General features: G+C 39.7%; 1 protein-coding gene across 2 annotated transcripts in view; it reads left to right on the plus strand.

Moving 5' to 3' along the window:
• The window catches only part of LOC113162937 (cadherin-18), a 135,857-nt gene that overhangs the window by 107,787 nt on the left and 14,119 nt on the right, over positions 1–13,951 (plus strand). For both annotated transcript variants that reach the window (XM_026361203.1, XM_026361202.1), the window contains exons 6-10: positions 1,030–1,217; positions 1,693–1,946; positions 5,408–5,544; positions 7,800–7,921; positions 9,766–9,883. In XM_026361203.1, coding sequence (XP_026216988.1) covers positions 1,030–1,217; positions 1,693–1,946; positions 5,408–5,544; positions 7,800–7,921; positions 9,766–9,883 — 819 coding nt within the window. The remainder of the gene's footprint in view (positions 1–1,029; positions 1,218–1,692; positions 1,947–5,407; positions 5,545–7,799; positions 7,922–9,765; positions 9,884–13,951) is intronic.

Below are 13,951 nucleotides of genomic sequence, written 5' to 3' on the forward strand. Positions count from 1 at the left end.
CTTTGCAGGATGCATGTTCCAGGCTTAATTTAGCAAAATAACCAATGGTAATGTTAAAGTGTTAGTAGTACTAATCTGAATGCATTAGCTCACTTTATATCAAAAGGCCAGGCTGTGACTGGAAATAAATAATCAGCTGTTCTCAGCCACGTTTGGCCTTGAGCAGAAGACCTCCATTACAGCTGCCTGGAGGAGTTACATTACCTGAGAAACATTTATAAAAGGAGTTCTGGATTGTATTTTCAATGCGAGAGGTTAAGGATAGCTCGTGCTGCATTGAAAAGTGCAAAGTTTAGAGTCATTCACACTAAAGAGCAGAAGCCCTAATACGTTTGAAAGACAGGCAGACTATTCTCCACAGTGTGTTCTCTGGTTTTACTGCTTGAACGAAAAGAGAAAACAGCAATATATCAGTATTGGTAGGGAAAAAATTATTTTAATTATCCCTTTTTCATGCATGCATTGATTATCCATGCTTGCGGGCTTTCCTTCATAGACCCATCCAGCATTCCTCACGATGATTTATTATACATCGTTATTGTGTGACTCAGTAGTTTAATATTGCAGTTAAATTTTGCATAATTAGCAAAATTAGAAGAGCATTCATCTAGACCCTCAGTTTTGCAGTATCAATTTACTCCATTTATATGATAAATTTAAGTAATAATGAAGTTGTGATTCTTTGAAAGTGCCTCATCGGGCACAATTCCCCTCGGCTCGGACTTTTCCATTTTGTACTGCAGCGATAAACACTTTCAAAACCATCAACATTTTCCGAAGAATCATCAGTCTCAGAGTTTGATCTGCTCCACTGCAGTGCTATCAACCTCCATTTAGCATTTAACTTCCACTGAAGCACTGCAGAATATTTTTAATGACATTACCACAGGAACAAATGGTGACAGAATAAAACTGCTTAGTCAAGACCTTTTTTAAGGAGTACACTCAGTCAGTGATGTAGGGGGCAGATTGGCCTGTGTCTAAAACAGTTTTTTGCTGTCATAAATGGGTGTGCATGTTCATTCACAGAAAATTACCAGCTGTATGTCCCTGAATCGGCACAAGTAGGGAAACCGGTAGGCAAAATTAAAGCCAATGACGAGGACCTTGGCGTCAATGCAGACATCAAGTACAGCATTATTAACTCAGAGGGGGCCAACATGTTCTCCATATCCACGGACAGGGACACCAGAGAGGGAATTATCAGCCTTAAAAAGGTAAGCGCACACACGGAAATGGGATCCTTGAGCAAACAGTGTGCATGTGTCAACACAGACCTAAGGTAAACCTGTGGAGTTTAGACCCATAGCAGAACTGTTAATGAGGTCCTTTTATTACTGATGGAAGAAATGCACTTTAAAAGGAAGCAGTGCATCAAATAAAAGGATTACATTAAAATAAAGACTTTATATGATGTTGAATAGAAAATAAATAATTACCTTACAATCAACAAATAGATTTCTGGTTGTAAACTAACTTATTAATTGTTAAGTCACACTTATTCTTGGTCTGTCACTGTTACTTTAAGATATTACAGTTGAGTTTGTGGCCTGCCATAGAAAAGAAAAATAATCTACATGAGCCTTTATTAAGCATTCATTTTTTGTCAATTTGCACAATCCAAATGAAGTCTAACCGCTTTGTTCTATGAACATGCTAATCTTATGTCCCTGTGGTGCCTTTTCCCAACAGCCACTGAACTATGAGAGAAAAAAGACCTACACCCTCCACATCGAAGGAATGAACACACATGTGGATCCACGTTTTTCCTATCTCGGTTCTTTCAAAGACACCGCCACCTTAAAAATCACAGTTGGGGATGTGGATGAAGCGCCTGTCTTTTCTATGGATCCTTATATCATGGATGTATATGAGAACGCACCAAGTGGCACAGAGGTGGGCGCTGTAACAGCTCAAGATCCTGACAGCAGAAACAGTCCTGTCAGGTAGGACACTAACGGCGTCATGTACTATTTATACATACACAATCTGCAGGTCTTTTTTTTTTACAGATATTCATAGGTTAACAGTGTGCCTTATTGGTTGTGTATCGTTACATTGGACTGACAATCAACAACATATCAACCTAAAAGCAAAGGGTAAAATATAAGGTTGCTAACATTATAAGATTTATTTGTGTGTCTGTTGTGTTTTTTCTTTTTTTTATACATAACAATCTTTGCCATAGCAATCTTTGATGTTTCTAAAAACCCTATCTGTTTAATTAGCTGTACAATAAAGCGTACACTCTGATAAAGTGTAAAGTAGTAAAAATAAAATTATTATTTTTCCCAAGGTGCATTTGTTGAGAATAACAAAAATGAGGTTAGTTGGCTTTGCCCATTATGATTAAAGTCAGCTAGCAAGATTGTGCCTAGAAACAAACTAAAAATCAAATTTATATGACAGCATCTTGTTGGGGTTTCTTTTGCATCTCTAAAATGAAAAGTCTTGGGTCATACCAGTATTATGCGTAGTGTTAAATAGACTGTGATTAACACGCTCCTGTTTTTTACTAATTCCATATATGCACATTTCATGTAGCCTCATAAACTCTTCAATAAACAGAGTGAATTCTGGCACTTTTGCCAGCATGAGTTTATCAGATGATAAACTGATGTTTTGTCTGCGAGCTTGTGAAGTTACCTGAGGCAATACAACTGCTTAGAACATTTGTATGCACTCTAAACACATGCTTGTGTACTGCTGGAAAAAAAAAGATTGATATTAGCCTCAGGCTGTGGACTAATCTTAGGTTTTGCTCTGCAAAGGTACCTCATTTGATGAAATTACAACAGCTCTGCACTGCTTAATTTGAATTCCCTCTAAAGCCATGGTGTAAACAATGAAGTAGCTTTAGACACGAACCACCTCATATGATTCGGTATTGCTAATATAGCACTTAGAATCAAACTTCACTCGTCTTCACATGCTACACGAACATAGTTTGGAGCCTTGCCATCAGCTACAGTAAGCTCAGAGACCATTACTAGTGTCATCTGTGTTTCGGAGAGGTGCACTGTACTGTTTTTGATGAATGATGTGCAGTTTGAAATGGGAGGAAGACATGAGGTAAAACTGACTCTCTGATTCATGTCAGAATCTTAAGACTTTGTGAAAGACTTGTAGTAAACAAGAAGGTAATCTACATATGAAAGAGCTTTCTTGATCCCCTTGTGAGATACCGCCTCCTTGTCCATTCCTACAGTACATCACATCAATGTTCACAACATAAAGAAGAAGTCAGCAGGAGGCACTTAGATGACATCCACTTGAACCCAGAAAAAAGCTAAACAACCATGCCACATCGCCCCGTGTTGGCGTCAGAATGTGGGAGGGATCAGCGCTCGGTGCTCTTTGATCATCAGCAGTCTGCTCATGCATGCGATGAAATGCTGAAAACATATTACCAAAGTGACATTTCAAACGTTGGTGTGAAATTGACATCGAAATAGCCACAAAAAGTCCTGAGCTTATTACCTCCGGTTGCTCTTACACATTATCATAATCATCAGGAGCAGTTGTGAAAAGTTATTGGCCTGATTATTATTACAAATATTCAAATGAACCCCGAGTCTGTAGCTTTTTTTGGAGTTCAAATGGATGTTGTGGCAGAGATACAGTATAGTGTTGTTGGAAATGGGACACACATGAGGTCACGGTGACCTTTGACCTTTGACCAACAAAAACGAATACGTTCATGATTTGCTCCACGTGGACATTTTTGGCAAATTTGAAGAACTTCCCTGAAAGCATTGTTTAGATTTTGTTATCATGGGTCAGACTTACATAGATAATGTCAAAATAATGATTATATCTTTTCATTTTAGGGCTCGTTATTTGCAAGAGTAAGAATATAAATTACTAACAAAAACTACAGTAAAAACACACAACTTAACACCAGTGGCAGTAGTTAACAATATTGTGGGTTGCCTCCTACAAGCTGTAAAATGACATGTTCTTCTTTTTGACAAAGTGAATGCTTTGCACTTAGCACTCTGAACGTTTACATCTGAAAAGCCTTCATGCTCTTTCGTGCTGGGGCATTTAATAAACCATGACAACATTTCTACTGAGAGTGCTGTGCGCACTTCCAAGCTGTAACACAGCAAGCAAAAATAAAAGTTCATTATTTTCAATAAATGCAGTCGCGACATTAATATTCCTTTATTATTTCCATTCCTCATGTCAGTTGAAAATTGTCAACTTAGGCCATATTTCCCAGGAGAAAGAGTGGTGGATTAAAGGTGTAAATAGGTCATTAAGAGATAAATTAGGGAATACACAGTCAATGCTCATTTTGTGGTTGAACTCATGAGAGTAGCTGCTCAGCTCGCTTCTGCTTTATATTCCACAGACTGCTTTGCTTCCAGTGCGATAAGAGCGTTGCTAGAAAGCCATTACAACGGTGTAAACACTGCCAGCAGACCATCGCCTTTTGTCATTATTAAATATTGAAGATAATTGCTCTTGACTTAAAAATATGTATTTTCAAAAGCAGTAGGGATTATTCTAGTCTGACTTTGAAAAACCACAGGAGCATAAGGAAGCATAAGAACATCCTCTTTGGTTTGTGTAATTTTAAGATCTTCTTTTAGGTTTTGTACAGTTCGTTACTGAATATGAATATCAGTAGAATCACTGAACTAAAGTGCGTGCAGAAAATACTCAAAGTGCTTGCATCATTCCCTGAGACACTTAACTAAGAACTATTTAACTTAAAGGAGCATTCCACAGATTTTGCAAAAATGTTTTGCTTGCCACCAGACTGAAAACAGTTGCATAATGTTTAGTGCAGCTAATGGGAGCTTTCTGAAAAATTGTAAACATAACCCTCTTGATATGATCAGCGTTGCACGCGTTTTATATAGGACCCAGTATTTTTGGAGCTTGAAACACACTATTTGACTATTATTATTATGTCAAAGTGATGACTGCAATTTAATGGAAGTTCAGTTCCTTATTAGCTCTATTGCTTCTTTAAGTTTTGCTCTTCAGAACAATAAGTGGCTCTATATTGAGGATGAGGCCTTCATCTCACTTTGACAGACATAAGGATCGTGATGAGTAAATTGCAGCTTAGTGGAAATGATATGTCTCGATATGGTGGAGCCAATCTGACTGTCTGCTATATTTGTCAGGGGCTATATGCCTTACAGCCATTTAAATAATCCTCAGAATTCAGACACATACAAAGGACTGTTAACAGGAATGTTCAAGATCAAAATTATTATGTTTTTAAATTAAATGTAATAAGCCTACAAGTGTAATAGGTATTTCCTTGTGCTGTTAGTTTAAACTATTAATGCCACCTATCACCTATTGATTAACTCTGTTACCTAATTGATAACTGATCTGTCGCTGTGGTTCTGGAGTGGCTAGCTAGAGTCATGATGTCCTTTTACAGGTATTTCTTGGACAGTGAAGAGGAAGGAGAAAGGTTCTTCAGAATCGATGAGAGCAGTGGAGTTATTTGGACGACGCAGCCTCTAGACAGAGAAGACATGCCTTGGCACAACATCACTGTGATGGCCTCGGAGGTTGGTAGGTACCCAGGTTGCTCTCCATAAAGCAAATATTTACATGTGGGCGAGTAAATGCGGCACACCTGCTGTGTCTGTTTGCTCGCATCAGAGAAGATTTTAGTGATGTAGCCACGTTTTTATGAGCTTTTAGAGATTGTAGACTTCCCTGCTACAATGATATGGTTCCTGTCTCTGGAAACTCTCAAAAATCAATATGTAAGCAAAGGAAACTTCTAGTTCTGTCTCACTGCTAATAAGACATCGCAGTTTCAATTCAGCCATGGTCCTGCAATTTGCCAAGGTCTAGAGGTATTTTGTCTTAGAATTATCTTTATATTTTGGAGACAAAACAGGGTTTTTCTACTGCACAGTATTGTGGAAACCATTTGCTTTACCGGACATAAATACTATAAATGACCATGATAAATCTCCAATGTTTGATACCTTCAGGGACTGTAGTAAACTTATAGAATTGTTTAGTGCAGCTGCCTGAAAGTGGTAGTTAAAAGAGATTGTTTTCCACACTCCTGGCTCCAAGCTAATTGTAGATATTATAAATCATTATCAGAATTGCATTCAAATTATGGACAATTTCTATGTAAGGACATTTAGATAGGAATGATGCACAAAGTTAGGTGGTATATAGTTCTCATAAACTCATAGAGCGCAGAAATGGAGTCCGAATCAATAACAACAATTATAAAGTTCCATGACAAGCAACGACTATATGGATCTGCACTTCACTCTTTAAATCATCATCAGCATTATTAACAGTAATATAACAAACAGTATTTAAACAAAGCCCAACATCAGGTAAGTTAATAGTGAAACTGACAATTAAAGTCTGGGGAAAAACAAGAATGGAGGAGATCATTTGCATATTGATTAGACTGTATTCAAATAGGTTGGAGTCTATTTTCCTTATAATTAACTACAAAATCAAATTAGTCCCAATTGTTTCACTGTCCTTTCCTTCATTGAAAATTAATTAAATCAATGCCCCGCTAACTTCAAGAAATGCTATCTGGTAACTTGGGTAATTTGTAATCACAATTAGGTGAATCTCTTGGCAACTGACAGAGCTTGTGCATGCTAATATTTCTTTATCTCCTGACCTCTCCTTAGTATTCAAGGGTACAGTTACATGCCAAGCCACTGTCAAAAAGCAAAATGAAACACTGTGACCACTTGAAATTAGCAACACTGCATACTGTCATAGACACAAAGCATCCTGCAGAAGCTACCCTGCCATCTAATGGTCACCGAGAGCAGGCAGAAATGCATGGTGTGTTAGTGAATTAGGGAACACACACATGATTGATCAAGTCCTCTAAGCTAAAGGACCATATAGGTCTCCTGTCCTTACCCCCTGATAGGACCTACAGTAGCAGAGTGTCCTGAAATAGAGCCACTGTGGCTGCGTCACCTGACTTTCTTCTTTCCTGCACAAATGATCTATGGAGAAGACAGTCTCAAGACAGCAGGTGACCTTCTATGGGTGCTGAAAAAAAAAAAAAGCCAAACATGCAAACCTTAACTTTATGCACAAGACAAAGTAAATAAAAATCTGGAAACATTAATTTAACAGGCTGCCACACCTGCTTGATCTTTTTTTTTTTTCCTATACAAGAAAGGTTTAGCTGAGTAAGCATGCTATTTTTCTGCATTGTTCTCCAGGACGCTATAACAAACCTGCACCTGGGAACTGCACATCTAATCAGATCTTTTCTGTTTTGGGACCCAGGTACCTCACACAGTGGGGGTTAACGGCCTTGCATAAAGGCAGTTCAATAGTTTTATGGTGGATCAGTGGATAAATTATGAGAAAGAATCTACTCCAAAGGGATGATAGGTTGTATTTAGCTCAACAAACACCCCGTTTCTGCAAATGCTAACATAAAAAATTTGTCTGTTTTTGCTTCAGGCAGCACTGTGACATCTTGTTGTTGGTTCACACAGGCCACATACTGTAAGGGTATATAATGGGTAAAGGGTAAATAATGCACTATAACCACACGCATCAACTGACATGAGACAATGCTGCACAGAGACGATCAGACTCAAATTGCCTTCTGCTACACTGCGTCTCTTAGTGCCTTTATAGTTGCACAGCCTACGACAAAACCCATAAACATCCTAACAAGAAGAGAACAGTGTGTCCTAGTTTAAATTTACTGTGTTGATGCTCTACTTTGTTATTAAGACTTGCATTTGACTTTCATCTTCTTTGTCACTCTCTCTCTCTCTCTCTCTCTCTCTCTCTCTTTGCTACAGACAATCCCAGCCTCCTTAGTCACGTTCCTGTTACCGTCCAGGTCCTGGATGTGAATGACAATCCGCCAGAAATAGCTACAGAGGAGGAGGTCATTGTGTGTGAGAGCTCAAGGCCGGGACAGGTGAGCATCTAGGATTCGCCTAGAAAAATCTTCCACATTTATCTCTGCATCTATTTCTGTTTATCTCTCCCTCTCTCTCACCTCACGAAGCTTCAAATCTGTCTGCAGCTTAAACACACCTCGGAAGAAAAGTGTAGCCAGTACCTGACTGCAAGCATTTCACACTGAACTATTGTTTCCCTCTGCAGCTTGGGTTGCTCAGCGAGGGCTGAGCAGTAAGAGACTGTAAAGGCGTTGCAGAGAGCTGCTTAATCACCCCTCATACAAAATGAGTATCTCAGCAGCAAACCATGACAGCTCTAAATCGAAACTCATTCCAATTTGCTCTCAGTAGTTTTTGATTCATTCAAATTAAGAAGGTTTTTGAGATATAGAGCAATCAGCAGCATGGAAATGGCTGAAAGGCTGGTTCGGCAAAGGCTGATGCAGTAAAGACTGGGAAGACACAACTAAATACATTTTTAATAGTTTCAAGCCAGTGGAAGAAAAGTTAGAATTAAAGTCTGCATTAAATTTGAATTATGGTTGCATTATAGCCCCGAAGTTCTTGGCCCAGGGGATTAAACGAGAAGAATTATAATGTGTTGAATGAGACGGTAGCACGTGACCATTCAAATGTCAACATCTGTGAAAGAATAGAACTGCTTATTAATGTTTTAGGATTGGTTTGCATTTCAGTGTGCAGTGTGTACCACGGAAATGGAAACAGTTCTAATTAGTTGTCATGCAGCCATCAATATTGTAACAGAATACCTAGCTCAAGTTAAGTTCAACTTCTGTTGTAAATCCATGCAGAACTGCAGATTCTGACCATAAGATAAAATGAACACCAACTTCCAAACTAATAAATGGTTGCTCAAGTGTGTCTGTCAGTAAATAATACAAATTTTGGGTCTCGTTTTTGGATGTGAAGTGTGTGATATTACAAAAAACAGTAAAAGATGTGATAACAGCGATAAGACTACTTTTGTCAGCTTAACAACCAAAACCGCACCGCCTCATCATTCGAAACAGTCAACTCCTAATGGACGCTTGGTGTGAAGACGAGACATCAGAAGCTTTCTGACGAAATTTAAGCACAAAAATTGCTTAGGCAAGAGCAGAGACACACTAGCTCTAAACCAGATAGTATATAGTGGCGAACAACAATGAATAGCATTCAGAAGCCGATACAAAAGTGATGTGTCCTCCAGCCATTTTCGACAGCCAATTGCATTTCTTCATGTGGCTTTCCAGAAATCAATAGTTATCAAGTGACAGTTTGATGCTTTTTTACAGCGCTGCAAAATTATTACAACTTTATATTTGTCCTAGAAGAAAGAAAAGCCTGCTTATTAGGTAAAGGCTTGAACACAGTTAAAGACAACAGCACAACAATGGTCCAAATCTCAAATTGGAGATAAGAACTCCCCATGGTGACAAGGGCTATCAGGTCGTTTTTTTCTCTCAACACCGCTCTCACTGTGTCTTTTACCAATTAAGGGTAACAAGCTGACAAGAGTGGCACTGAGGTTGCCCTGAGAGCACCCATGTCACCGTTAGATGCCAGCCCCCCCACTCCACCCTCCTCAGCACAAGCCAAATGCTCTGAAAACCTAGTGTCACAACCAGCCACTCTCCTTCAGGCTGCAAACGCAGGCGGGGGAGAAAATGGTGCAGGATCAGTTGGCTGTAAGTGAGAGGAACTCTGACACTGTCCAATTAAGACCAGCAAATCATGAGACATGCATCAGAAACTAGAACAACCGCTTGTCCTGCATGCAATTAAAGTGAGAATGCGGCTAATTAAATGTTGCAGGTGTTGCCTCGGGAAAATAATTTACCCCGTGTCTTCTGAACAACAGGTGATCCAGACTATCACGGCAGTGGATAAGGATGACTTTGCCAATGGACAGCGGTTTTTCTTTGCTTTGCCAAGCCAGTTACCAGTGAATCCCAACTTTACCCTGAAGGACAATGAAGGTAATTAGAGTGATCAATATGTTTGTTTGCATTTCTTATGTGTTTTCACTCCAGGCCAGGGCTCCATACTTATTGCTCACATTCAAAGATCCAATAAGCCATACTGATTTCCTCATACCTTGGAGGCGCAATAAAAATATGCACTCTGGGTATGGTGGACATCTGGAGACTGAAATGCCACTGGGATCTACTCTGACTCATGACTGGGTGAAATATAAGAGTGATAGAGGTTTGGCCTGTTTGCACATTTTGTTGTCAAATGGATTTACCCGTTCTGGCGGTCTCTCTTTCCCCCTCCTGTGTGCATTATTTTGTGCCAGCACAGGGCCAACAGTCAGTGTTACCATGGCAACCATCTCAGTCTCAGGTGAATACCTAGCCATAGGTTGGTCTGCAATCATAGTGCTTTTAAAAGCTCTCAGCCAGAAGATCTGACTGAGTTTCCCACTGAGAAGAGGAGTTCACAGCACTCCAGACGAATTTCTGTGCCGGGGAGAGGCAGGAAAACAGAGAGGAAGGGTGCATGAGAGAGGATAAAAAAAAAAAAAAAAATGCCAGTGTGATAATGGGATATAAGATTGTTTAGCCCTTAGTCCACTTCCCATCACAAGACTTCCCTTGCCTACTTCAACTGCATTGAGGTGCAGAGGCAAATTTTGCTGCATTAATGTAAGTGGCACTCAGAAGCATCCCTTCCTCTGCCAGGGGGCAGGTGAATCAAAAAAAGCAAGGATCCATCATAGCGCTACTCCAAAGTCACATATCTCTGGAAGGACAATGAATTCTCTCCTCTTTATTTAATGCTAATGTGGTATAGTTGATTCATACAGTATTTCCTTCAACATACACACATTAACCCAGTAGAGGCAGCGATGAAGTTACCTGTCGAATGCTCCCAAGAAGGTGTGATGGTATTTTGTGAGGAGGGAAGACATTCATTAGTCATTTGCAGCAGCGTTAATTTGCTAATGAAACATTAGGAATACCTGAAAGATTCAGAGCTCTGTTGAAAAAAACCAGAGTGGGGCCAGAGTGATGGCGTTTTATGCAGAATGATTTGTGGATGTGCATTCACCACTTTACAAGTGTGAATGTGTTGTATATGCAGTGAAAAAAACACGTGTTAAATATAGGTCTTATTTTTGTCACTTCGTTGGGTATTACCAAGACGTACACCAATCTACACCTCCACTACCGAATGCAAAACATTTCTTGCTGATATGCCATATGATGTGTTAGGGAATCACAATGTGGACTTTACAGAAAACTATTCAAAACTAATGCTGAATATGTACTTGTGAAACAACAAAGGGCTGACAACAGTGATGTCATTCTTTGTTACTGCTGCTTCTTATTCTGCTTTCTGTCAAGTAAATGGAGAGACTTAACTTTTTTTTTGTTTCATGCTTTCTACTAGAACATCGAAACAACCAGGTTGTTGTAATTTTGTGAGGCTGATCAGTGCATGTCCTCCATTAGCTTAAAAACAAGTGTGGAAATATTGGTTAGCCAATTTTTTGAAGTTCCATTTTTCATTTTTTTGACCAAATAAATTGCAGAGCCTGTGATCCTGGCCGATTTTTTTGTTGGGGTAATAGCTCTTGGTCGGGCCTTACAGAGCAAATTGGTCTCAGATGAGGAACCAGAGTAAAAGCAAGTCGAATTCCTCTATGGATCATTGTCTTTGGTAAAGGTCTGCTTGGATCGGGGAGACCGGGGCACCCTCCTGGAGACAGGCCTTCAGGCAAGTGCCTGGTGGGTAGGTTTGCTCAGAGAGACAAGCTGGAAAAAGGTCTACTTTGAGTGCATAGTGCAAATTAAACTCTTTAAACAAGAGATTTCCATTCCAAATGCTGGTAATTTGGTAATGTTTTCTACTCCTGCAAAGTGGTTCATTCAAAACTTCTTAGATTTCATACAACAGAGCCTTCTGCAGCAAAATATTCCCAAAACATTTAGAGAGGAAACACTTACTTTAAGATTTGATATATATATATATATATATATATAATATATTTTATTTTTATTTTTTTTGTTATGCTTTTTCAGTAAGGAAGCTTTTCAGCTTGGGTTTTAGCAAACTGCTGCAAACCTGCGAACCATGTTCCTGTTTTTCTCAAACTGTATCACTGATATAATCCCATGTGTGATGGACCAATTATGTGTCATGACTCGGAAATAGTAAATTATTCTGTCTTTAATGGTTTGTCAGGGAGAACCCAAAGGAAAACAGGAAATTTCATGCGAGACACAGTGCAAAAGTGGTTCAACATAGATTGTATGATACTCACACCTGATGCCTTTTCTTATCCCATTAAAAGAACATTACATCCAATCAGTCTAGCATAGCAGTGGGATTCAAACAAATACTCACATAACATAGAACAGCGGTAACCTCGCTTGTTGCAGTTTCCTTTTTTTTTTTTTCAGCCAGGAAACTTGTTAAATAGGATGCTCTGATTCACTGCAACAGTCTGGATGGCTGTGTGACCAGATGAAAGAGAGGCAGCTGCCCGGCAACTAACTCCAGTTTGTTCTGCTGACCGCAGAGAAGCTCCACTGGACCAGTTAAATGCCTTTATCAAGGGCATACTTAAGCTAGCTTTCAGACAAGGGAAGTGGTTCTTGTAGTAAGAGCCACCTATCAGCCTCCCCACTATCAAACATTCGTTCTATTCAGCAGCTTATCAATGAAAGAAAATGCCATTCACAGGCCTACAAGGTCAATTAAGAAGCACTGTAGTGATCTGTATCTGCCATCTACCTATGGCCAAGTGTTTCTTTCTTACTGCGTTTTCAGTTGGTTTCTTTTTTCACCTAGATCACGCATGCTTCCCTTTCAATACCGCGTAGCTCCTCTGAAGTCTCAAAACAACACCCTTCTTTTTAATATTAAGCCGCCGCACCCCGAGTTCAAGCCGCTTCAATCATCTCCAGTCACTTGGAGCCCGCATTTGCACTTGCTCTCAAAAGAGGTTTCGGAGTCGCACAGCGTTCTGCTGCCACTGTGTATTAGAAGTTATTTGCTATGTTCACAATATCCGGGTTAGCGAGAGAGGGGCACAATGCACCATACTGTCAACTCCAGTGTCTGATAATTAAAGTAAGCTCTTCACACCCGAAGCAGCTTCTTTCATTGCTGCTGTAGCGGACCAAAACAGTTGGTAGCTGCTCTGTGCCAGGGCCTAATACCTCCCTCTGTTGTTGTGCGACTGACGAAAATCCCTCTCAGTCACTCACACGACTAACTCTCTCATGACCCCCTTTCCTCCTCAGATACAGTTCGCCCACAGTAGAGCCTCGTGAAAGTTGGATTTTTTGTGGCTCTCTGCACAGTTTTTGCGTGAGAGAAAAACAGACTCAGTTTGAAACACTGTTTAATAACCATGTTTCTAGTTAAATACAGTAACTAATGATATCTGCAACTGATCATCCTCCCTCTCTCTCGCTCTCTCTCTCTTTCTCTCTCATTTCAGGTAATTTGACTTTTAAAAGAACCCATTAACCAAAGTGTTATGGCTTTTTCAGTGAGCATTTTTTTTTTCTGTACTTGCAATCATATCAGATTTGTTAAAAGCTATTACTGTGGTACAATCGGCGTTTTTTTTCCCTGCATAGAACTGTAACAGCTCCATCTTTGTTTAGCAAATCAGATCAGCATTGCAGTTGAGGGTCAATTGATAGCTAACACCGATTCAGTCTAAGGCCTTTCCTTGGTGTGGAATTGCTGTCTTTATTTGCAGAGATGAAAACCAGGGCTCCTTCAACACCAAGTTGTCCTATGGATGTGTTGATGTGGTTGGAGTGCTGGTTGTGCTACAGTAAATGCAGGTCAAACTCCTACAGTGTATTAGGCACCATTAAAGCTGAAAACAAGGGGGGGATGCTTCTGCTCAGTCGCTCCAGGAAAGCACTTTGTAGCAAACCTGTTCTGTTAAAAGCCCTTTAAATATATTCAACTTGACTGTGATTACTGTACAATGACTGAGAAGTGAATGCATCTTTGATCTCATTATCTGTCATATTGTGATGGCATTTGCTTATGAAAAGGCAATTAAACGGGGGATA

This window comes from Anabas testudineus, chromosome 2 (genome assembly GCF_900324465.2).
Source record: "Anabas testudineus chromosome 2, fAnaTes1.2, whole genome shotgun sequence".
In the NCBI taxonomy this organism is placed as follows: domain Eukaryota; kingdom Metazoa; phylum Chordata; class Actinopteri; order Anabantiformes; family Anabantidae; genus Anabas; species Anabas testudineus.